Source organism: Gopherus flavomarginatus, chromosome 6 (assembly GCF_025201925.1).
Source record: "Gopherus flavomarginatus isolate rGopFla2 chromosome 6, rGopFla2.mat.asm, whole genome shotgun sequence".
In the NCBI taxonomy this organism is placed as follows: domain Eukaryota; kingdom Metazoa; phylum Chordata; order Testudines; family Testudinidae; genus Gopherus; species Gopherus flavomarginatus.
In genome coordinates this window covers 84,277,464-84,304,177 of record NC_066622.1, presented here as the reverse complement: position 1 = coordinate 84,304,177, position 26,714 = coordinate 84,277,464, and the positions used below count along the sequence as shown (strand labels likewise).

General features: G+C 42.5%; 1 protein-coding gene across 3 annotated transcripts in view; it reads right to left on the bottom strand.

Moving 5' to 3' along the window:
• Nucleotides 1-26,714, bottom strand: part of NRG3 (neuregulin 3) — a 959,051-nt gene that overhangs the window by 28,369 nt on the left and 903,968 nt on the right. For all 3 annotated transcript variants that reach the window (XM_050959091.1, XM_050959094.1, XM_050959092.1), the window contains exons 6-7: nucleotides 23,439-23,565; nucleotides 3,954-4,081 (exon numbers count right to left, since the gene is read on the bottom strand). In XM_050959091.1, the coding sequence (XP_050815048.1) occupies nucleotides 3,954-4,081; nucleotides 23,439-23,565 (255 nt within the window). The remainder of the gene's footprint in view (nucleotides 1-3,953; nucleotides 4,082-23,438; nucleotides 23,566-26,714) is intronic.

The following is a 26,714-nucleotide window of genomic DNA, read 5'->3' as shown; positions in this document are numbered from 1 at the left end:
CTGTGATCTGATTTCCTTTTGATCCACATAGAAAACATACTTCAGTCTGTTGGTAAACATGACAATTTAAAACTCTTGGTTTTGCATTTGTATGTCTCACTAGTTCTACTTCAGATTGGGTTTTGTATATATTGTAATGGGCTTGCCACAGAAATCAAACAGCCAATAATAACAACAGTCTTTAAAATATTTGCCACTAAGAGAATATTAACAGCATCCTTAGGACCTAAACAAAAGTGTGAATATTATGAAAAGAACTGTGTGATTATAATGAGATTTAGTATATCAAGAAGCCATGGAAAGAAGAATCAGATAAATTACTGTAACAAAAAGCTCATGTGTATTTAGCAGGGTTTTTTCCTTTCTTTTCTTTCTTTACAATATTTGTAGTGAGGTAAATTTTAAGCATCAGAACATTTTTTCCTCCTGTGTTTTTGCTAGAGCAGAGGTTCTAAATCAGGAGTATGTGTAGCCCCATGGATTACGCAGAGGTCTTTCAGGGGGTAGTACCTCAACTCATCTAGTTATTTGCCTAGTTTTATAACAGGCTACATAAAAACCACTAGCAAAGTCAGTACAAACTAAAATTGCATACAGACAATGACTTGTTTATACTGCTCTATATAGTATACACAGAAATGTAAGTACAATATTTATTTTCCAATTGATTTATTTTACAAGTATATGGTAAAAATGAGAAAGTAAGCAATTGTTCAGTAATAGTGGGCTGTGACACTTTCGTATTTTTATGCTTGATTTTTCAAGCAAGTAGTTTTCAAGTGAGGTGAAACTTGAGTGTACACAAGCCAAATTAGACTCCTGAAAGGGGTACAGTAATCTGGAAAGGTTGAGAGCCACTGTGCTAGAGGTAGCATCAGGGTACCAAAAGAATTTCTGGACTGTGTCTAATCCAAGAAGGGGTAATGAAGTTTTCCCCTAGCATTTATTTGTTGAACTGTTATGTCTAACATCATGAGCCAGATTCTTAATTTGAGTGATGCAAAGGGACTGTAATCTGGCCACATTTCCAGAGCTGGCCATACATTTCTCTCATCCTCTTAATATGTTACAGCTCCTTTACAGCACCCAACCTATATCCATGGGGTCCAGCTGTCTAGCCCTGGGACTCAGATGTTATTTGAATATGATAACTAAGCTTTTGCTCATGAACCCTACACTACACACATGCACAACCCCCTAGAGGCTAAAGATACAGATAAGTGACGTTGCCATCCTAGTTTCTGCTGGTCAGATATATGAAATGTTTACTGAACCTACAAAGAAAGAGTTTACTTTTGCCAGAATTTTTTTTCTAGTTCTAATATGAATAAATAAATAAAAATGCCAGAACACAGGATACTATTTTGCCATCTTCACAGGAAAATATAATTACTTTACAGTGGATTTCTGACTTCCTAATTTGCATTTAACAGTAGTATACTCTTTAGTTAATACCAATTAAATCAATGAACTGAAATCAGTAGGATTAATTGCAGAACCAGCTGCTGCTCAACAAGGGTAAGGGGATCAGGCTCTAGACTCATGAGTAGCAAAGTGGTCATTTGTTCCATCTATATAAACTAGATCTTGAGCAACAGTAGTTGTTAAAAAATGAGGAGAAGCCCATAGGCAGGCCGGGAGAGGCTGCTGTAAATTAGGCTGCTCTAATTTACTCGGGGGCCATTTCAACACCAGAGCAGCCCAAAGTCCAGAGAGCACAAAGTCGGAGTAAACCCACCTCTGCTCCATCTCCCCTTGGACTGTACCTTCTGGAGCAAAATCTTAGCTTACATCTACCAGCAGCTGGTATGTAAAGTTCATCACATGCTTAAGCGATCTGTTAACTTGAGTTCTATATCACTGCTCAGTTTGCCCCAGGGACCTCAACTACTTGATACTAGTAATATTTAGGGCAAAATTTATCTTTAGTAATTAAAATTACTTTCCTAAATTGGTCACATGTAAAATATAGAAACAAAAGTTAATTATAACTAGTTTGAAATCTGTAACATAAGGCTTATAAAGAAAGGGCCTAAACTAAAAAAAAACATTAAGACAGATGACTAATCAATCAGTGGTACAGTACTTGTAAACCAGTGACACAAAGTAACTTTTGAAGTTGTTGCACGATGCATAAATCAATGATGGGCTTATAAATCACTGACATTCTAAAGTCTATTGCATGTTTTATACAATAAAGGTTTGATATATTAAATTGCAAATTATAAAATTATGAAAGCAATTATTTATAAATCAAGGCAAGCTCATCAATCAGTGCAAACACACCTTTGATGCAAGTAATATTAATATAACTTATTGCCAGCACCCTGCAAATAAGGCGCTTGATCCTGTTTTTCTTTCAGCAAAGAAGGCAGCATTAGCAGTGCAGAATATTGGATTGGATACTTTATTGTCAAATGTATAGGAATTCTTCTAATCTAGAAGAGTTTAAATAAATGTGGCTTATAGAGTGACTTCCTTGTGGAAGAAAAATGAATGCGTTTGAAAGTTCTTATTAGATTTTTATTTTAAAACAACATTTAAATATCAGGGTAATCTTTGGGAGATTTAAAAATATTTGGATCTTTTATGATTTCATGATATATTATGTAAATAAGAGTCAAGAGACATTTCCTGATGAAACTTTATAACAATTTTATACATAGAGATCATAAATATGGACATTTATTTCATTTGAAATATTTTACTTTTAAAGGGTTACAAAATATCTTTTCCATTTAACTAAAATGAGATTAAAATCTTTTAATGGAAAATGTTCTAGGCACCAATTCAGTAGTTCATCTCTATTCAGCAAAACACTTAGAGAATGTGCATAAACACTTTGTGAAACTGGGGCTCTAGTGAGTGAATTTTACATGAGAGTTGGTGTTTATTGCCACGTTAAAAGGTATAAGTAAGGCAAATGTAATGGTCCCCAATTGTCCCTTATTGACTCAACAGTGTACTTTGATTGATTTTCTTAGCCTTCCAATCTATTAGAACATAAAAAAAGGAGAAATTGTGGCTGATCTAGGTGGCTAGAATGAAATGTCCTTTTGGGATACAGTCAAACAATAGAAGAGGTACAGTAAAGTAGGGCAAAGGAAGATTTTAAAGTATAATAGTCTTAAGGAATAGACCATATTATGATCACTAAGTTTTTCTCCCTAGACTCGCATCATTCTGCCCTCTCTGCCATTGTTTTTGAGATCTTTTGTTGTTCCTGTTATCAAATCATCCATATTCTTCGTGCAAGAGGTTATCACCACAAGTTCAGTGATGCTAAATAAAGCTGTTTCCACCAGGTATGAATTTGAATATGAATATCTCAGCCCATCATATACACTTGTCATATGAAAAACCAGAAATTTTTTTTAAAAGGGGCACCTCTTTCAATGTTGAAAATTGACCCCAACATACACCCCAACCCTTGGAAGCATTATGTGTCCAAACTTGTAAAAAGTAGGTCTTCAAAAGCACTGCAACTCATGAATATACACCAAAACCAATCATTTTTCATTTAAAATTCTATTTGTTTAAAGAAACATTCAGAAAAGGTTGAAAGTTTGCGACAGAGCCTGCCCAGGGGAGCATGAGCCATTAACTTCATGAACTAAGATAGGGCAGGAGAGGAAAAATCTGTTTTTCAATGGTTTCTCAGAATACAATTGTTTATTTCACTAGTCTCTGTCTACAGCTTTGATAGTGTCTCTTAATAGTTCCTCTAGGCTCTTTACAGAAGGTAGATATAGTCTGTGAGCATCTTTAATGCCTTTTTATGCATACAGCTAAGGAAATGCTTGGTCATCTGCTTAATGATTGGATCAGGTCTCTGTTAGTACATACTGTCCTGAGTGTCTCCCCAGCACAAGAAACAATAATCTTGTATATGTATCACTAAACCAGTGGCATCTCTGCCTGTCAATTTTCTGGTCTGAGAGCCATTTGCTTACCTATGTTGCTTGATAGGCTGGCTTCCTCTGTCAGGAGACAAGGCTTCGGGGAAAGATTGAGTGCCTGAAAAACTAGACTCCATAACTTTTCCCATCACAGGCCCAGGATGCCTGTCTGTCTTTGAATACTGTGGTACAGAGAATAAAAAGCAATTAATATATTAAAATTAGAATACATCATGCATGTTATCAATATCTGAGATGACAAGGAAGGAGGATGGGACGTTTTTTAAATAAAAATGTCACTGGGAGAAAAAGAATGAATTAAATAACCTGTGCATATTGGAAAGCACAAATAGAGTACTCACTGTTAAAATATTGACATTTACCATTTGAAAATATTTAGTGTTATTGCAGTATTATACAGGTATCTCTACCCTGAGTATTAAGGAATGCTATAATATTGATTCCTTTAGTCACATGCCTGATTTTAGAACTACCCCGAAAGATGGTATATCTCAGAAGTTCCTTAGGACCTGGCAGAGCCCTTACTATGTCTCCTTTCTTTAACAGATGGAACTAAAAAACCCAAAAGAAAAAAAAAGCGCTTGGATTCAAATAAGAAATGGTGGCTCCAAACATCCTTTGGGGAAAGTCTACATCCTGATTTGCAATTTGATACTCAGGGTCATCAGGGGTCTACATTTACAGTCTGAAAGTAATTGGCATTCCAGTGGTACTATGGGTATGATATTCTCTATTTGAGTACTAATCCTCATAGGAACCGCTAGAGCCTATATATTTGGAAATGGAAATGAAACACGAACAACGTTTCTTCTAATGACATACATGTTGGTCTTTTGTTTTGAAAATACAGTGAGCGCTTCTCCGATTTCGCTCCAAGGGGAACCAGAAAGTGCAGAGATGTGTAAATATTAACAAATGAATAACAGAACGTTTAAAAACTCAAAATAAATTCCATTTCAGTATGATGTCAGGGATGGATGATTGTGCAGTCTGATTCTTATTTTATCAAACCAGTTTGCTCATCCATAGTGTCCATTGGGTAATATCCCAGAGATATGAGAAATGGATCTGCCTTTTCATGCAGATGTTAAGAAGTAGTGCAGTTGGCAGCTTTCTTAGGCTACTTGACAGTTACCTAAAGTTAGCCTGGTTGGCCCTATGTTTTCCAACTTTCGGTTGCTATATATCACCAATACTTGCATTCTTTATGCAATAAACAAAGTATTGTGCAAGATAGGACATGATACAAGTTAACTCAAGGATGCCTAAATCACTTATGCTCCCTAGAAAGTCATAGCTGATATTATTAAACAACCATTACAGTATAAAGGGTAACAGTGATTCAATATAAACTGTCCATGGTGAAGAACTGGTACAATTTCTGTCACAATGCTTCTCTTTGTCATAGTTATTCTGTAGCCTAACAGAAAAGGCCCAACATTTAGTGCACATAAAAACTAAAATATCCCCTTTCTTAGGTTCAATCACACATCCCACCATCTTCAACAAAATCAGAAAGGGATGACAGAAACCTGAGATCTAGTCAATTTAAAAATGAGTTAAAAATAGTTTTAGTTATTACATTCACCCTTGATTCACCTGGCCATTTTCTGTAGCTAAACAAACACATTTTTCCTCCTGCGTTTTTCCTCTCCCTGCTTGTTATGTGAAACATCCACACAAACAACAGGATAAAATGACTAAGGCAGGGGGGAGACATAACAATGAAACTGAATATACGCAAAGTGCTGTCAAATGCACAAAGTAAACACACTGGTAAACTAGAATAAATGTATTAGGTTCTGATCTCTTTCAGTCATAGGGAGCTTAGTGATCACTGGTAACAATAGTAGGTAAAATATTTTCAGACAGAAGTATGATTTTTAAGGTGCCAGCTTTCCCAAAGGTTTCAAACTTTAATGGTTTCTCTGCCAGATGCAGAAAGGAAACTGCCTTTGATTTTTGACCTGAATAAATCAATTTGATTTACAAAAAGAATGAACTGATAACTCAAGAAAGCTATTCCTGTCCCTTCTTGTATTTTACATCAGATTAAACTGAAGGTCCAAATGGCTTGTAAAATCATGAGTCTTAAGTGAACCATAAACAACAGTTAGAGCTCAGTCCTGCCCTCTGGACTGGTGTGAAAAGTTGCTGTGGGTTGGGACAGAACACGGTACGATTCATGTGTTCTCCCCACACATGAAGAGAGGCACAATCCTTTCAAAGTGCCCTAGACGGTTGGATAAAATACCAGCCCATTTACCAAATTCCCCAACAGGCACTCTCTGCAGGGTAATGGGTTTTTTGGTTAGTGTTGTTTAGCTGAAAGATTTATTTCTTCATTATTAAATTTACAGATGGCACATAATTATGATGCTAATTCACACAGAAACTAATAATAAAAGATTCATGTGGCCTAATTCCACATTCCTTGAAGTCAAGAACAAAACTCACAAGGACTCCAGTTGTGATGGGCCAGATACCAGTTTGTAAGCACTTTTCACAAGCCTCTAAACAGTTTTGTGCAATTACATTGGTTGCCTTTGAAGTTAAGAATCAGGTTTATATTTTTGTTTTTTGTCTTGAGAATTTTAACAACATCTTGTCTGTAGGAGTTTGTTGGTATTCATGTCCCTTGTCACATATTTATGTACATTTATACTCACAACTGTATTTATTCCTCCGTAAGATTGACCGTACTTTCCATGTCCCTTCTCTCTCCATTTCCCAGATACCATTTCTATACACACTTGTCAAGGTTTCTTCCCCACTCTGAACTTTAGGGTACAGATGTGGGGACCTGCATGGACACTTCTAAGCTTAATTACCAGTTTAGATCTGGCATCGCTGCCACCACTCACAAGCACTACTTTTCTTCCCTGGGTAGTCTTGAGAGACTTCACCAATTTCCTGGTGAACACAGATCCAAACCCCTTGGATCTTAAAACAAGGAGAAATTAACCATTACCCCTCCTTTCTCCCACCAACTCCTGGTGGATCCAGATCCAACCCCCTTGGATCTAAAAACAAGGAAAAAATCAATCAGGTATTAAGAAAAAGGCTTTTAATTAAAGAAAAGAAATGTAAAAGAAAAGCCTCTGGGAGAGATTAGCATACCAGCTACTCTCACAGACAACAGATTTAAAACACAGAGGATATTCCCCTGGGCAAAACTTTAATACAACAAGAATACCCAAATTTGATAATTCCCTTAATGGTACCAAGACAAGTTACAAAGAAAATAAACATAAACCTATTTATTCCTTTCTAAAACTTACTACTCTGATAAGAGGCTGGTTCCTTGATCTTCTTCACTTGGGCTGAAACTGAGACTCTAAACAAAGGAAAACTTCCCTCCTTCCTTTTGAAACATCTTGTTCCCTGATTGGTTCCTCTGGTCAGGTGTCAGCTAGGCTAGGTGAACTTCTTAACCCTTTATAGGTAATAGAGGCATTAACCCTTAACTATCTGTTTATGACAACACTTATAACCTGATTTTCACAAGTGCTGAGCAACCACAGCTTCTTCTGGCTGCAAATCTGAACAATCAAGCTAGTCGCCCTGTTTGGTAGAGTTATTTGAGGCAGGCTCTTTGCGTTAAGTTTAAAACACAGCTGAAGATTTATTTGTGCTATTTATTTTTAGGCTTTATTGTCTCTTGATTGACTATTTGTGCTTCTTGTTTGAGCAATTACTGAAAAGTCCTTTGATGCATATGGCTAAATAAATTAATGAATAATGATAGAGTTAAAAAATAAACCTTTGTGCAAATTTTCAGTTACTCACAGTTTCATGTTATAGACAATTGCCCATCCTTTCAGCTTCTCACAAGTAATATTCCACCCCTTTCCTAGATATACTATTAAAATCTGAGGACACAGCATGGTCTAATATGCAGGATACTGGCCTGGGAGTTGGGAAACTTTCATTCTATTCATGGATCTGCCACCTCACTTGTGTGACTTTGAGCAAATCATTTCATCTCTCTGTGCCTGGATTTCACCAACTGTAAAATTAGGATAATGATACCAGCCTTTGTAAAGTGCTTTGAGATCTCTGGATGACAAGCGCTGTACAACTGCTAAGCTAACCTTATGATTTTACTTCTTTAACTAGATAGGTTGGTGCAAACTGCTTCCACTTTCTGCAAAGTCAGAAACCCAGTTTCTTCTCAGGAACTCCCATAAATAGCCCCACATTTAGAACTACCCATCATAAGAGCTGGATTTTCTAACTAGCTTACAGTATCTCTCTCATTACTGCTGGTCTAGTGTGGTCAATATTTAATTGCCAACATTCTCATGATAGTTTGTTTAAATCACAGCTCTGCCAAAACTACAGTGTATATCCCAAACACTCAAGGGATTAAATGGAGGTCAATAATTTGCTGTTGAACTTTCTGACAATTCTGATCATCCCATAGGCCAAAACATATTTGGCTCTCTTTCCCCTAACAAATTAAAAAGGAGTTTTAAATGTCTTCATCTTGCTGTGCAACAAATGATGCTGTATTTCTACAGAATAGGCCAATATAGAATTTAATTATTACACACTCCAGCAAAAAGTGACAAGACTGAGAAAAGACATTTTTATCCTTGATGGTGGGGAATATGAGAATATTAGGAAAGTTTGGAACCAGTGACCACAAGTACTTGAATCAAGCACGGTGAAGAATGTGACCACAAAATGCAGCAAAACAAGAGTACTGGACATCAGGAAAGAAAGTGATGGGGAATTAAGAGATCTACTGAGTAAGGCGTAGTGGCAGGAAGTTTTAAAATCTACAGGTGTTAAAAGAGGCCAGGAATTCCTACAAGGAATTTTAATTAGGTTGACAACCCACAGTTTCTCTGGTCAAGGTGAATGCAAAATTTGGCCAGTTTGCTTCATAAAGGGCTACTCAAGATTTCCTTAAACTCTCATAATTTTTAGTGGAAATGAAAGTAGTAGTTAGTGACCAACAAGAATGCTCTGAGTATAAAAAGCCTTGCAGGGTAGGTAGACACAGACAACAAAAAAGCAACATGGATAAAATACCACCTTAGGGCTAGATCAAGCATTGAACTGTGGTTGTTCCCCTTTCCCACCTCCAGGAAGAGCACCGGCAAGTCTCAATTTCCTGCCTTTTCTTCTGAGGATAAGAAAGGTGGAGCATTCTCTTTGCATGTCTCCCTCGTCTCTGTCACTTGCATGGGCAAGGTGGAATAGCAGGTGAGCATCTGTACTCCTTAAAATCTAGGAAGCCCTAATGTGGTCACATAGGGGCAGAGGGATCTTTCTCCCTCTTACTCCCCAAAGTAGATGCATTAAGAACAGACACAATCTGTCCCTTTACAAGTGAATGCTAAGGGTTGTGGGGGTGGGGGGAATAAGGCGATTTTAGAAATATATCATGGGAAAAGGAGTAGTACTAGACAAGCAGTAGGATGGAATATAAATCAATGATGACTCAAGAATAGCAGCACTACTGCTTTCTTTAAATATGTCTTTAACAAGAAAAAAAATCAGAAAAGAAGTTTGAATGACTAGTAAAGAGGTAAAAGTAACTATTGATAATTAACAAGTAGAGCATTACAACACTTGGAAAATATGTACAGATACACAAACTGATCCAGGTTCAAGACACCCCAGGAATTAGCTGACTGTATTGCTGGAGATTATTTTTGAAAAGTGACAGAAAATTGAGAATGAAATAGGAAATAATAAATGTAGTAACACTCTTCAAACAAAAAAATTAGAGTAATCCTGACCATTACTATTATATAAATCCAGACTATATCCCTAACAAAATAATGGAAGCAGTGTTAACAGCAAAAAGATCAACAAACATCTGGGGGATAATAGAATTGCAAGCTATAAGTAGCAGGAGCTTATAAATAATAATTCTTCCCTAACAAACAAGATAGCTGATTTGTTTTATAGAATTAAAGAATTTGTGGATGATGGTTAGTCTAGTATGGGGGAGAAAAGGGGTGGGCTTGCAGAAGAAATCCATAAAGAAGAAATGAATGTAATCTCCTGGTAAATGGAGCTCTCCAAGTGTATTGCACCTGCAAATCTACATTTATTCTCCCTCTTCTCTTCTCCAGAGACATTATTGGAATGCTTTCATTAAGCAACAAGAGACTGAGGAGAAGTATAGGGTGAGGTCACTTCTGGAACATATGGATCTCAGGCTGACTTGAGCCCCTCCGCCCAACAGATTTAATACCAAATGTTCTGTAGCTCACATGCCTGACACATGAGTCCTGCAATGTGGATCTGCCCAGGCAATACAACTCCACATATTGCTAGGTAGCCTTCCTTTCCTAGCTGTGGATTTTCTCCTGAAGGGAGACACAAAAATAAAGGATGTGAACAATCTGAATTCTAATGCTTCTACATTTCACACTATCAGCAATCCCTGTTGCTTTCTGAATATCATGTTGCTTAACTTGAGCATCTATTTCACATCTCATTACATGACTGTAAAAGCAACCCTTCCATATGAATGTTTAATGAATTTAGGGGAACATCCCACACCACAATTTGAAACACAGATTCCAGCCAGATAACATTTAGTTTAGGATTCAGCAAGAGACTGCATTACAAATGGAAAGTATTTTGAAAGCAAACATCCAGAGTTTTTATCCTTGTATGTGATTTTCATAATCAAGCTGTTGTAAAGAAATCTTTAATTGGCACGGAAGTGGGCTATCAGAAGGATTGAGAATTATTAATCCATATTTTTCTGCAACAGCTGCAAATATAATGAGTTAGGCAAGAGTGAAATGCAAATTTGTAATCAATTTGAATGCATGGTTCAAAATGAAATATAGGGTCTACCTACATTCGTACAATAATAATTTATTTACATTAACATAGTACCTCTCATTAACAGAAACCCAAAGTGTCTTTCAAAGTATAAACAATACAACCCTGATTTACCAACCTCCAATTTTAAAAAGGTTGTGGGAAGAGGTGGCACCCTTGCACTGTAATTGGTTGAGCTCTTTGCAAAGTTAGCTGAGTACCACTAATTGTGTTCTGGATCTCTTCCAAAGGGGAGAGCAAGGATAGCATGTTTGGAAGAATCTGTGCATTGAGATCACTTTACCCACAAATGAAATGCACTCACCTCTAGATTAGCATGCAGCAGATGTTTAACAGTGGACTGAAATACCACAGCCATTTGACTTTATTAAACTCATAAACCTTACACAAACATTGTCTACCTTACCCAGTTTCACAACTATTACAGAGAACAGGAGGAAAAATAAGCTGGGTATAAAATTTGGAGGAGTCACCAGACCCAGTTTAGGGAAGGAGGAGTTAAGTCTGGGAGCTAGTGAGGTAGGAAAGAAGGAGGGAGATTTTGAGGATCCACTCAAAAGGCTAGGCAAGGAGAAGACTTCAAAGATTTATATAAGCACAATATCTAAGTCTTCTGAGGTTCCCCCATTGTCAGTTATCAGGGTTCAGTAGTTGCTAAAAATCCCCAGTGAACACTTCTCATGGATGTCACGTAAGCACTTCTAATTTTTTGAAGAAGGGTGGATCTTCATCATCCATCTTATGCCATGGCACAGGCTTGATCATACTCCCATTGAAGTCACTTTGACTTTTGTCTTTGACGTCAATGGGAGAAGGATCAGGGCAACAATGTGCACTTAGGGGGCTAAATGCTCAGCCTAGTGCCCTGTCTAACTAGCAGGGCTGGGCCCTGGTGAGAAGTTTCTGGGCTGGGTGTGGAATCCTTCCCATCATCAACAGATTGTGAACAGCTGAGGCAAAGTTCCATGGAGACTACTACAGCTCAGTGACTGAAGTAGTGCTTGTTAGACCCCCAAGTTGGGCCCTAGGGCCACACAACAAGTGCTTCGGCCTCCACCCCCCAACGGAATTTTCCCCCAGCCCCCAGAACTGCCACTGATCACATAGCTGCTCAGAAAGCAGAACTTGTAACAGGAAACAGCACCTTGCGGTCGGCCGACCTGAGGAGGGGAAGTTCCCCTCACGACGGTTGCTTCCTGGGTAGAGATGCTGGGGGCCGATTGCCTCCCTTGTATGGGCATGAGCCACTCGCGACCCTGCAATTGGCTTATTGTAAATTATGACGAAAAATTCGTTATATATTCCTGACCCCCTCCCGGGGACGGGAGAGAGAAATCGAATTCCCGTCGAACCGTATCCAGGATTGATCACCCTGCAGTCTCTCTCCGGGCTCACGCGTTTCCCTGAAGCCTGACAGCTTGCCGGCCGTAATGAAACTTTTGTGGTTTGTATGTGTAAGTAAAATTAGCTGTTAAGGATATCTGTATATCTGTACTCCTAGATAAGAGGCAGAGACTGGTTCCAGCCGCCCCAAGGCTCCTGCTAGGGGAAACCCGTTGACCAGGAAACCTTGAACGCAAGGGGGACCAGTTGAGCCTCGCAATTTGTGTTTAATAAGATTAGTTGCTGCATTTATGATTACTAATAGCACCAATATCACTTTTACTAACCCCTGGGACGACCTGAATAATTACTGGGACTTAGAAAAATACCAGGGCCAGCTTCTATTTGTAATTGTAGTGTTTGTGTTATTTGTTCTAGTATTATATTGTAAGCCCAAGCTGTAACTAATTGTGTTATCCCTTATCCTTATCTGTGACTCATTTAATAAATCCTTAATCTTTAACACTACGACTGATTGCTTGCGTTATCCCCGTCACTACCCTTGGGCACTTGTCACCCCCCCCAGGGCATCCAGTGATCGAACCTCCGCCCTATTCCAACGCTCATTACCCGGTAGATAACGGGCACCTGGTGGCCATATCGGTGGAGCGAGGGGCGAGAGCAATCTGTAATCAACATGGCGTCACGAACAGGATGCCTTCGGGAGGGTCAGTGCCCGTGGTGTAGTGGGGACCGTGAACAATCTGAGCTCGAGCAATTTCAACACCTGCAATTTCACCAAGTGGCCAGCAGACAGTCTGCTAAGCCCACCCTAGATTGGATTTGTATTATAGAATCAGGGTCAGGGTCAAAAAGCTATACAACCTCATTAACCCTGCCTGCCGTAGGATGTCTCCTCCATTGCCATCCTACCTTTAAATGTCAGCCGGCCGATAGTTCCCTGCAACCCCAGTGCACGGGGGTTGCGGAGACTAGTCGGACCGAGACACCGTCTGGCATTTGGAAGGAGTGTAGCCGTATCATAAAAAGATCCGGGGCCACCGTTCCCAAACTCATATCCCCGCCCCGGGTACAGCCGGGTGATCCAGCCCACGGGTTGTTAGTCCACTTAGTGAAGGAATTGGAACAGACCAGGCGGACAAAGAAACTTAGACCAGATGAGTATAAGTCGGAAGACGTGTCCACAGTCTTGTTCAGCACATTAAACAAAGCGCTGGACCTCTGTGCGGTCCTTCATGGAAGCACTATGTTTGCTGCTAAACAAGCCGCTGCTAACGACACCGACAGCGCAGAGTGTGAGATAAGTGGCAAAGAGCAGGAGGATGGGAGACCACCCCCTTATGAAGCCCCCCCTTGCCCTTTAATTTATCCCGCACTCCCCTCAGCCCCACCTGCGCCTGAGAAGAGGGGGCAGATGGAGGCCATGCCTGTTGCTATCACCAAAAGTAAGGTGGATTATTATACAGGTCAGACAGTTACGACTACCGAGTACCGAACTCGCACCAAGGCGGAGATGAAGGAATTCTTAGCAGACACAAGGCGCAGGGAGGGCGAGGCACCCCTAGTGTGGCTGGGTCGTCTGGCCCTGGATCACGGGGCAGAGATGGTGGATAGGGAGGAAGCCGCTGTTCTGGCCAAAACGTCCAATTGGGCGTCGGGGTTCCCGGGTCATCATCTCTTGGGAAATGAGGTATGGCCGCTCACCACCCCGGCCGCGGCCGTCTTGGCCATGAAAGGCAGTTTTAAGGGACTGTATGTACCTCCCGGCAGCGTAAATACACCCCATGAGATCATCTGGGCTATTGCCGGAGCGTCCATCATAGTGTGGAACCCACAAGTGGTACCGTTAAATTTAGACCAGCAACAGGTTCAGTCAGGTGTCCCCTTTATTTATGTCACAGATCCCACTCAAATTCCGGTCCAACGGGACGCGGTGGACTTGGCCGTAGATGGCGCCCCACCGATTGACACAGGGGGACTCCTGCTGTTGCATGGTTGGGTTGGGCAACCCCTTATTACCTTATATGAGGCCGTGTCCCGGCTCCGAATGCCACCAGTCCCGAAGAACCCCATTTCAGCCCTTCCAGCTGAGAGCCCTGTTAACAAGGGTCAGCATAAACACCCTGAACGAACCAAGGCTGAAAAAGCACTTTTTGGGTTCCTGTTACATAAGGGGATCCCCAAGGAAGCACTGCGGAAGATGTCCGCTTCCCAGCAGCAAGATTTGGGGAAACAGTTAGGATGGAAGGACTGGGATGACTATTTGAGAACAAAAAACGAGTAGAGGCCGGGTGCGCCCCGGCCTCCACAGACACTTGGGATGATCGACCATATCACACCCTATTGGTAGCCGGTCCCAAACCCCCTTACACCCCTGTATCTTTTTTGTTGGACACCGGAGCTCAAATCTCTGTTATAAAATCCGATGTGCCCCATGTACCCACAAGTTCTACTATGTTTATTCAGGGTCTTAACAGTATTGAAGAAAAGCCTGTAGTCAGCTTTACTTTGATTCATAAGGGGTATAAGCGAAAAGTTAAGGCTTTGTTGGGAGGAACAAATTTGCTGGGGGTTGGGGATATAAAACGACTGCGATTACAAAAACAAGTCTGTCAGGCTCTGCCTGTCACCCTGTCGCCCGAAGCCCCCCACCCTTATTGCCCCGAGCTTGTTAATAACAGTTCATGGAAATTCTCTCCCATTCCCACGAAGCCTGAAGGCATCCCCCTGATTAAGCAACTCCTCGACCAATTATTAAAGGAGGGACGGATAGCACAGGCGACCGCGTCAAATTATCTATCTCCCGGCTGGGGTATCCCCAAGCCCGGCAACCCCTCTGAATTTCGACTGGTCATTGACTATAGACAGGCAAATAGCCGAGTCCGACACCTCCCATTCGCAGGCCCAGCCACCATTCCAGAAATACGGCAACAGCTAAGCGATGCCAGTGGGAGGTGGGCCTGCACCCTAGATTTAAAGGATATGTTCTATCAAATCCCGTTGGAGGACAAACCCCAAATCCTAAATTTTGCTTTCCAGGGCGCACAGTATCAGTGGAAGGTGTGCCCTCAAGGGTTCTGTAATTCCCCCGCCTTGGCCACGGCCGCTCTTGCAAAAACCTTAAAGGGGGTAGAAGCCACTGGGGACACCACCATTCTAGCCTATGTGGACGATATAATCATAATTGGGCCCAACGAACACATAGTCCAACACGTAACTAACACCGTGGTAGCTGAACTAAGGGCCAATGGGTGGCGAATTAATGAGAGAAAAAGCCACCTCGTGCCCTCTCAAAGCTTTTCCTTCTTAGGCCAACATTATGACCCCTATAACTGTGGCCAACCCACCTCGGGGATTTTAGACCCTTGGGTTAAGGACCCACCCGAGAATAAAAAGCAACTACAGAGACTTTTAGGCCTGATTAATTATCACCGACACTTCATTCCAGATAAACACCTTGTAGACCTGGAAACGATCCAGGAACCCCTCTCGTCCAAACGGAAACGGGAAATATGGAGTCCTGAGGCCCAAAAGAGCTTGGAACGAATAGCCACCTGGTTTGCCTCTAACCCACAGCTAGCGCGATATAAAAGGGATTCACCTTTTACCATTACCCTGTTCTTTACACAACATCACTATGGGTACTCGGTATCACAAGACGGGCAACCGGTCTATAACTGGGCCCGACGGCTCAAGGGTCCTCAGTATCGATATGGACCCATAGGACTTATGTTACTAGCCGCAGGCGAGGCACGCATTTGGGCCCCGCTATCTAGTAAAGGGACCCTGATCGGCCCCGAGGTACACCTCATTCCTTGGCTCACGCGGCTGCCCCCCCCCAGTTTTCATGGGACCAGCCTAACTTGGCAACAGCTGTGTTATTTGGGGGAAATCACGTGGCGGGAATGGACGCTTAAATCGCTGCCAAACGATGTCCGATTCCCAGGAGTTTCGGAGCCCTTGTGTATAGAAACAAAATATGACCCCTGGATTGTGTCCGACGGGGGCACTTCCCCGACCCCCCGGGCAGGAGTTCTCTGTGCTAAATGTGACCATTTCCAGGTTGATCTCCTTCCCCCGGGTTCATCGGCCCAGCATAGCGAAGTTCATGGGGTCCTTCTCGCTGCCCAGCACGTTACCCAGGCCCATTCCGTTTCTGCTCAGGTCGTATTGGGTATAGACTCACAATTTTGTCTCAGCATCCTCACGGGAGAGGCTAATCCCACAGCGTTCATGCCACTGTGGGAGACTATTTTTGACCTCGTACGTAAGTTCTCCCGGCCCTGGTTTATAACCCATTGCCCGTCACATCGTCCTGACTCTAATCCCCTCCACTCCGAATTGGATCACAGAATGAGGGAAATTCAAGCCCCCCAAGTGTGCCTGGGGCAGCAGCCCCAGCTAAACACCGACCCATTCCTCCAATGGCTTCATGAGGATTGGGGGCATTTGCCTAGCGGCCGCCTATACAATCAGTTAGCCCTAGGTGCTCAGGGAAAACCTGAGGTACGGCGGCAGGACTGTGAAAGAATCGTGCAGTCCTGCCTTAAGTGTGCACAAATCAAGTCCCAAAACCGCCCACGTTATGAGCGGTGGGCGTACGCTGCGGAGTATTTCCCTCCTGGCGCGGTGTGGCAAATAGATTTAATGGGACCCCTACCTGGAGCCCGTCGCCACCCAAAGGCTCTGGTAGTGGTAGATTTGGGCTCCCGTCAAACTCACTGCATCCCTCTGAACACCACCACGGCTGCGGCTGTGGCTGGGGCACTGCAACAGGTAGCCGCAGCATGGGGTGTGCCCTCCGAAGTTCAAGCAGATGAAGGACCCCCGTTTACCAGCAAACGTTTTGAAGCATTAGTGCTGGGATGGGGGGCTTCCCTCCATATTCACTTGAAGTATCACCCCGAAAGTAATGGTGTTGTAGAGCGGAAAATCGGGGTTCTGAAAACCATGATACGTTCAGTTAATCCCAACGCTGACTATAAGGGTTGGAGTGCACTATTACCGCAGGTTCTAATCTCTCTCAATGCAAACTATTCTCGTTGGCCTGAAATCAGCCCCAGACCTAGAGGCCCCTGGACTCCCGTATATCAGCCTGACCAACTAGTCTGGGTGGCTGAGCCACAGGCCTCAGGTCACCGAGAACCCTACGCTGCCCAAATTGTAAGTGCAGGTAAATATCCTAACACCTACACGATTGTGGATGCCCGGGGCACCCACACCTTGGTCCATCATAACTGGATAAGCAAGCGTTCCGAGTCAGGAACGAACTAACGGGGGCCAATAAGGCCGCCTTCTGTTCTGTCTTACAGTTCGCCATAGCGGCGGGAAGCCAGAACAACGATCAGAGGGACCCACCTCTGCTGAACCCGAGACGGTATCGTGTGGGCGAAAATATCCATCAGCTTCTGTTCGCAGCCTATTGGATCCAGGAAGCCCTGGGAGGAAACATCGACTTATCTTCGCTGACCTCTGATAACTGTCTTGCATGTTCCAACAGGCTGTCTGTAAATAGGCCTTTGTTTGATTTATTGCCGTTAGTGTTTAACTTTAGTAGTATTAATAATCCCCTCAATTGTTCTTCCCCCTTTGCTCAGTGGCTCCCCACCGTACAATGGACAGGTTGCACAAATGATCTTTTTGACCCCATTTCCCCCCTTGTTTTTCCTATTTTTAATGAAATTCGGGTACGTCGTATGGGCCCACTCCCCTTGTCACCTGGGGAAAGGCCCATGGCATCCCACTGTTGGGCCTTTTTGGGACATAATCGAACAGAAACTAGTTGGGTTGGGGCCTACCCCAATTGTTCCCAGTGGCAGCTGGTAGATGGAAATGAGACGGCCAGCAGCCCTATTTTCAATCGTACGTCCCCACCTCCCATTTTATGCAGTAACCGCGGCCGGAAAATTGGGTCCGGCGGCAACACTTATAACGGCAAAAACTTCTATCAGCCCCTTAAACACACATATCTATCCCACAGCCACATTAAGAAGTTAGTTTTTAAGGGAGGCTCGGCATGTCAGGACTCGACCTTTTCCCCTTGGTTCCTCAGACCCGGGCACTTTTGGCTGTGTGGCAAGGCAGCCTATGCGGTGCTTCCTCCCAATCCTAGAGGTGTATGTACCATTGGTTCTATTTTAATAAAAGGAGGTGGCATTTATGTTAAGACCTGGCAGCCCAGTTCAGCCGGGCGGGTTCGACGTTCTTGGGGATGGTGGGAGAGGGCAAAGGGTGCGTTGTCCTCTGTAGTATCTTCAGTGGTCTCATTTAACCCCGTGGGATATATGTTATTGCGTGAGCAAGTATTATTCCAATCGTTGGCTATTGAAACGCTAGCCAACACCACTGCAAAGGGCTTTAGCTTAGTTAATCAGCGATTAGGTGAATTAGCAGATTATTCTTTTCAGAATCGCTTAATGATACAATTTTTGTTGCAATCACGGGATTTTTGTGAAACCCTCATATCTATGTATCCACAGTTTAAAGATAAGTGCTGTATCTCTCTGTCTTCTATTTCTGGAAACTTAACTGAAGTGATTAATGACCTTCAGGCCTTGGGAACCGCTGTGCGTGAGTCCAGAGAGACCTTCCGCTTCTGGTCATGGCTGGAGTGGCTGGGCCTTGGTGCCTATAAGTCTTATTTTCAGGCCCTTTTTGTGTCGCTTGTGGTGGGCCTCTGCCTCCTCTGCCTCGGGTGTGCTTTTGTTAAGGCCTGTGTTCGGCGGATGGTGGGAAGTGCCCTTATTGCCTCGGCCACTGAGACGCGTCCGCTCGTAGGAGCGGACGCTGACTCGGACACTGAGGTTTAGGTATGTTGGGCGTTGTCGGCCGGAGCATGGGGGCATGTTAGACCCCCAAGTTGGGCCCTAGGGCCACACAACAAGTGCTTCGGCCTCCACCCCCCAACGGAATTTTCCCCCAGCCCCCAGAACTGCCACTGATCACATAGCTGCTCAGAAAGCAGAACGTGTAACAGGAAACAGCACCTTGCGGTCGGCCGACCTGAGGAGGGGAAGTTCCCCTCACGACGGTTGCTTCCTGGGTAGAGATGCTGGGGGCCGATTGCCTCCCTTGTATGGGCATGAGCCACTCGCGACCCTGCAATTGGCTTATTGTAAATTATGACGAAAAATTCGTTATATATTCCTGACCCCCTCCCGGGGACGGGAGAGAGAAATCGAATTCCCGTCGAACCGTATCCAGGATTGATCACCCTGCAGTCTCTCTCCGGGCTCACGCGTTTCCCTGAAGCCTGACAGCTTGCCGGCCGTAATGAAACTTTTGTGGTTTGTATGTGTAAGTAAAATTAGCTGTTAAGGATATCTGTATATCTGTACTCCTAGATAAGAGGCAGAGACTGGTTCCAGCCGCCCCAAGGCTCCTGCTAGGGGAAACCCGTTGACCAGGAAACCTTGAACGCAAGGGGGACCAGTTGAGCCTCGCAATTTGTGTTTAATAAGATTAGTTGCTGCATTTATGATTACTAATAGCACCAATATCACTTTTACTAACCCCTGGGACGACCTGAATAATTACTGGGACTTAGAAAAATACCAGGGCCAGCTTCTATTTGTAATTGTAGTGTTTGTGTTATTTGTTCTAGTATTATATTGTAAGCCCAAGCTGTAACTAATTGTGTTATCCCTTATCCTTATCTGTGACTCATTTAATAAATCCTTAATCTTTAACACTACGACTGATTGCTTGCGTTATCCCCGTCACTACCCTTGGGCACTTGTCACCCCCCCCAGGGCATCCAGTGATCGAACCTCCGCCCTATTCCAACGCTCATTACCCGGTAGATAACGGGCACCTGGTGGCCATATCGGTGGAGCGAGGGGCGAGAGCAATCTGTAATCAACAGTGCTATGTGGTCCCAATATACTTCTGTTTCCTCACAGGAATGCTCTGACTCCTCATCAATGTCCTGCTCCCAGTCCTTCACACCAGAACCCCATTACAGCTTTAGAGAAGGAGGCAGGATTTGCCCCCTAAGAGTTGACATTTTGCACTTTTCCAGTTTTTGGAACTAGTCTGAAAGTCTTTTGTTGTTGTTGTTGTTTTACTGTGATGGTTTATGAATATTTAATGAAGTGCCTTCCTGCACTAAAGTCGTTCCAACAATAGAAACCATTATTACCCTGCAGTTATGCTACATCCTTAACCGTGCAAGGTCATTCTATTTTTTCTTCCTTAATGTCATTGCTCCCAAAGGGAAAAAACATTAAAAGCAAGGCTAGAGCATCTCCCTGCCAGGAGCAATAAGATCTGGAAAACAGTGTGTTAATTACCATCATTGGTAATCACCATTCTGAACAGCACTGGCTAGTAAGCAAACTTTGGCTGAAAACCATTGTTACTGTTTATTATTCCAAATCCCCCAAAACTGGAATCCACAAACTACCCCTTCAGCTATCATGACCATTATAAAAGGACATAATAAGCATTATTATGATGACAATAGAATAGGACATCAGTGAAGCTTATGGAGTGTTTGTCAAATGCTCAAAAGACACTAAATAATTATTTACAAAATTGGAGCAAAATATATTTGACAATTAAAAAGGAAGGGAAAGAGACAATGTACATAGTAATATTTGAGACCTAGTTTATATAGCATATGTTAGAGCAAAGGATCACAAAAAGCACTTTACAGACTTCACTTCACCTGCTAATGTGCTGGTAACAAAGATGATAGCTATTCTGAATCAGCAATCTTCACAAAAGCTTTTGTAAGGGGGAATAAGAACCAGTTTTGTGTCCACCCAGCCAAGACGCAGCTTTTCATTTGTGCCATTGAGAAGCCAAGTGGAAATTAACCACCACTTGGGATGAAACCCTAGTTTGGAAGGCTACTCTTCCAAATCCTGTCTACCTGGTGGTGAACCTCTGAAAGTTGGCTACCTCAACGTGGGGAACCAGTCCAGCTACTTTGCCAACCACTGCTATTGCCTTGTGCTACTCCATAGCACAGTATGTCTATCCAGCGTAGGAATGATCTGTCCATGCTAAGAAATTAGACCCTGTTTTAAATGACAGTTGTCGTGAAATAACACGATGTCTAAAGCCAACACCAAAGGACAGCCTGTACTTACTGGCTGTCATTGCACTACCTGATATCAGGAGGAAAGTAGCAAGCCAAAGAGAAGGATCACAGCCTATGGAAGATCCAAGGCATCCATTATATGGTCACACAGGAATAATCAAATGCCTTAAACTGTGAAAGAATTTTATAACCAACATTGTGCCTTTAGATACGACAACTGGCTAGTCATGACAAGGTTTGGAATGAAAGACTATGCATAGTAGGATGCACTGAAATAGATCTGGAACCCCAAGAGGATGTTTCCAGAGGGGCCAATACAGACTGGTCAACGAGACGCTGCCTGAACCACTTGTGCATGCAAACTAGCAGATCAAAGACTAATATGATCAAATGGGGTACACTCTAATGACACAAATATATGTGAGGTGCAGACCATGGAGCACCTGCTCATTTGCCAACCCTTTGGGGAGACTTGTACGAAGAAGAACCTCGCTGCAGCAATACAAAGAGCCATTGCTTATGCACAGTTCTGTGACAAGAACTCGAGGAGAAGAAGAAGGGGAAAAGTGAAGAGTAACTGAACCAGATGAAAATAAACCAGGAGAAATTTTAATTGGAAGCAGGTCAGTTTACTGGAGCTACTCTCTGCACAAAAAAGGAGCCATACCTTTAATGCGCATTATGTGATCATCCAAAAGTCCTCCCTTCCACAGTGGAGGTTCTGTCTAGACTTGTATTCAATCTGCATTTGCTGAACTGGTTCTAAACAGTTTTATATTGTTTAAGGCTAACTTGATAAAAACAAAGTTGACCCTATCCCCTCTGCTTAGCCAAACTAAATATGAAGTAAGTTAGCATGAACTGGTTAAAAATGAGCGTTATATTCACAATTATGAGCCAGGTGCTAAGTGCTCCCCAGGGATACAAAATAGGTATAAACCTAGCTTAACTGGCTGTTGAATTGGTGCTCCATATCACCCAGGCAACACAAATGCAACTAGAGTGTATTGATGAATCTGGACCCATATATTAGGGTCTTATTCAAAGTCCATGGAGGTCACTGCAAAGATTTCCATTGACTTCACTGGGCTTTGGATCAGGCCTTTGAACCAGTTCAGCAAACAAATTTGGCTGAAGCATGGATTCTGCTACAGTATGAGTTTAGCAACCTGTGGGGAGGGATTGTTTGAATATTGACTCAGAGGTACAAATGTTCTTCCCTATTTCCTGCTGCATCTCAGTTTTTGTGGGGAATCTGGCTAGACTGAAACCCCTCAAATCTTGTAAGGTCTGACAAACCCTCAGCTGGAGATGGTATGGAAGGTGAGAGGTTAAGAGATAACCTTAATTTATTGAATACTGAATTGTGATCCATGATGAAAGTCTATTGTTTCTCTCATCTATCACAAAGAAAAAGAAATGAATCTACTACTGGGGTAAAATGAAGCTTAACAACATTTTAGAGAGAGACAGGATTCTCATTTATGGGTTTTGCATTTCATTGTCTTAGTACATCTGTTCAGTAGAGTATAAATTGCATTTTGTATGATGATTTCTTAGATTCACAAATAAAATACAAACTCAGAAAGATCTCATCTCAAGTGATTGCCCATTATGCTGTATTTCTGGGTATGCTAGCAGGGTCTTTGTTCCACTGTCTTTGTTCCTTTCTTCGCATATCTTTGCTCATTAAAAGTGGACAGTACTAACAAGTGTGCGATTTGTGAAAGGGACAGGGGTGGGGAGACATCCTTTGGAAAGCGACTAGGAATGTAAAATAAATACTTTGGGATTTATCACACATAATTTTCTTGTTTCAATCTTCATTTATTTTATATATCTGATGCTTGTGGGATTGCATGTAAAATTATATGTCACTGGATTCAGATGATAGCTACAAAGCTATAGACAACTAAACTCTTTTTTGGTTGTGGTCTAATATTATTTCATCTAAGGTCACGTTCGCAAGATGATCTGGAGTTTCTTCACTGGAGCATCACCTTTCTATTTTTTTTTAATATTGGCGTACATGCATACATTTAGTTCCAGCTATTGGAATTATTTAGAAGCTGGAGTTTATAATGACAAATCTATACAATCTTCATATGCAGAACCATTTTTATTCTTAATACATTATATTGGACAGTTTAAAATCAGTTGAAAGCAAACTGAAATATCTTTCCCCCATTCTTCTACCAATCATGGGTGTGAACAAAGGTTATGTCTGAGTAATAGCAATACGCAAGTCTGATGCTATCAGCGCCACAAATTCAGCCAGACAATTAAGTATTGCAGTTGGCAAAATTACTTACATTTTGCAGCTGGACTCGGCTTTGTGCCATGGTTTCTGATTTTGCCATCATGCTGGAAGCATTAAGGCTGTAGGTTTTCCCATTCTCTGTCTCTTTCAGCTGTTCCTGAATTTGTTTAGTTTGTTTCCTGGAGGCAGAAATACAATTCATATAGAAATGCACTTGTTTTCTCCATTAAAATAACTGTGATATTCTTATATCCCTACTCCTCCACCCCTAGCCTCATCTTGTCTTTCATCAGTGATGCTAAAAACTTTAGGTACAGTAATAAAACCCAGATAGCGCCTAGTGGATTAACAAACACATCAATCTGGTAGCTAATCTGCCAGTATCTCCATATATTTCAATGCAGCAAACATTATCTAATGAAGTTTAAAGCAGGGAAGAAAACAGATCCTGATTTTAAATGTATATAAATGTATAAAAGTATATTATAATACTGCACTATAATATTAAACTAGATACTAGTGTTGTAGTATTTTTGTAAGAAAATAGAGCATCAACTGTGCATTCAATGTAGCTCACAAATAGCTTTGAAAGACTGAAGAACATGTTTTCATTTGTAGCAGAGATTTTTGGCAAAGATACCATAGTTATTGCCGATTTATTATGAAAACTGCCATAGCATCTACAACTTTTACCTGTAAAGCACTGTAGATTTGATCTTGGTTTAATGACTTTAACAGTCCAGCTTTCTCCATACACTCAGGAAAAGCACTGGATATGAGCCCAACTGGCAAGAAGACAAACTCTTGGGTGGGACTTAAACTCACAACCTTATGTGCTAGAGATGGTGGATGCTAATAGCTGAGCCATAATGACAAGGAATCTTGAGCATACAATTACAGATTTCATTACTGAATTTCTACATCTAGTGTCATACTGTACCATCAATCTGAGTCCTAAAAGTCAGTACATCACTGAGGATGGGATGCAATAATCTGCATTTTAAATATTTCTTTTATCTTTCGAAGGCAGACAGCCCAGCTGGGCAATGCTTATTAACTGGACACGTTCTTTGGCCTTTTATCTCTGTGACCGTTCATTCAGTCTTGATAAGCTACAGAGTGACTCCATCAGACTTTAAATTACCCATAAAAACTAATTACATTTATTTTTTTGCTACAGAAAATGGTATACACAGCTGCAGCAACATTCTATGGGTGGCCTTATAAAGCCTACATTGAGACAGCTATACCGGCACAGGCCCCTTGTGCAGACGCAGCTGACCACTAACAGGAGTGTTTTTCTGTCAGTGTAGAAACAACTACTCCCCCCAAAATGTTAGCAACGTCAACAGAAGCTCTCTTCCATCAAAAGAGCTGTATCTACACTGGGGTTTTGTCAGCAAAGCTGTGTTAGTCAGGGCTGTGTTTTTCCACATCCCTGACAGTCGTAGCTAAGTTGACATAATGTTTAAGGATAGACCAAGCCTGTCACACCAGCAATAGCCCTGTGACAGCAGCTGACTGTAAGCCCAAATTTGAACAAAGCTAAGTATTTTCAGTAAGGTGCTGAACGGAAATAGAAAACCCAGAGGGGAGAAAATAAGATTTTCTTCCCTTTTTGTGTTGAAATTTGACATATCAATGAAAAACTCCATCACATTTTGAAAATATTCCACCAATCTAGCACTCAGTGCCCTCTGATGCCAACACTACATTAAGGATCTAGTTTTAAACAGCATACAAAGGGTTAAGAATTGATTAACAGACACTATAAACATGTTACAAATGTGAGTAGTATGATTGTAGGTAATTTAAGCTCATTAGCAGAAAAGGTTATAGACCTGGGTTTCCCATACTGTGAGAATTTTTGAGACTTTGACATTTTTACCATCCCAAATGGGATGAAAAGTTGAAATCTCAAAACTTTTACAAACTGAAACTCTGAAAAAAATTCAGATCGGGTCAATCATAATGTTTTGATCAATTCTAAATGTTTCATTTCTATTTTGACCTCTTAAATGTGTTTTTCTTTTACCTTTTTCCCCCTCTACATTAACTTAATTTTGAAACAAAAAGTTGTATTGAACCAAAAATCTAGAAGTTTTTCATTTTGAAAACGTCAAAATGGGATGGGCCAATAATTTTTAAATGTTGTTCTTTTTTTCCAACAGAATTTTCATGGAAACCAACTCTTTCCTGCAAATGATTTGATTTGGTTGAATCAGCATTTTCCAATGGACAAACATTTAAATTTCTTACAAGCCAGGGTCAGAAGCAGGGCTGCCTGTGGGGAGGCCCTGGGCCCTGCAGCAGCCCCCATGAGAATGTCGGAGGCTCCCCCCGGCCCCACTCCCACCTCCGCCTCTGCCTTCCCCATCCCCCGGCGCCTCAGCATGCCACGTCCAGAAGCGGCCCTGGACAGAGCTAAAACGGCATGGCTCGGGCGGGGCCTGAGCTCCTCCTGCTCAGAGCTGCATGGTAAGGGAGCAAGGCCTGAGCTCCTCCCGCTTGGAGCCGCGTGTAAGGGGGCGGGGCTGCGAGCTCAGGTCCCACCAGAGCCAGGCTGCTGCAGCACTGTCGAGGGCTTTTCCTGGACACAGCACGCTGAGGCTCCAGTTGAGGGGGCAGGCAGGGGTAAGTGGCATGGTAAGGGGCCAGGGCTGGGATGTGTGTGGATAAGGGGCAGGGAGTCCCAGGGACAGTCAGGGCACAGGGAGGGGGCAGAGGTTCGGGGGGTCTTTCAGGACTCGACGAGGAGGTGGCTAGGGGTCGGAGCAGTCAAGGGACAGGGAGCAGGGGGAGTTAGTGGGGGGTGGGGTCCCAGAGTGGTGGTTGGGAGAGTTCAAGGGGGTGGTCAGGGGTCAAAGAGCAGAATGGATCCAGGATTCTGAGGGGGGTAGTCAGGGGGCAGGAAGTGGGTGGGGGTCAGATAGGGGGCAGGGCCGGTCTGTTTGGGGAGGCACAGCCTTCCCTACCCTAAAGCTCATTCAGCAGTTTGAGGCTTGCAGACAGCTATTTAACACAAAGAGCCAAGCTGTTATATTTTCCCTTAGGGCTGCCATCCCTTTCACTTCTCAAATGCCAAATTATAGCCTACATTTAATTTTAGTGCCATAGGGAGATTCATGTCAGAGGAGGGTAGCTTCATTTAAAATTAGCCACTTTAGATTAACAATGATAGAGCCAAGAGATCCATGGGGGAGGGATCACATGAGAAGAGCAATATCCTACACCACCTACCTCCTTCCCAACCCTACCAAGGGAGAACTCCCTCCCCTGCATTCCCTGAGTCACCAGAGGGGTTAATTCAGTGGTTCTCAAACTTTTG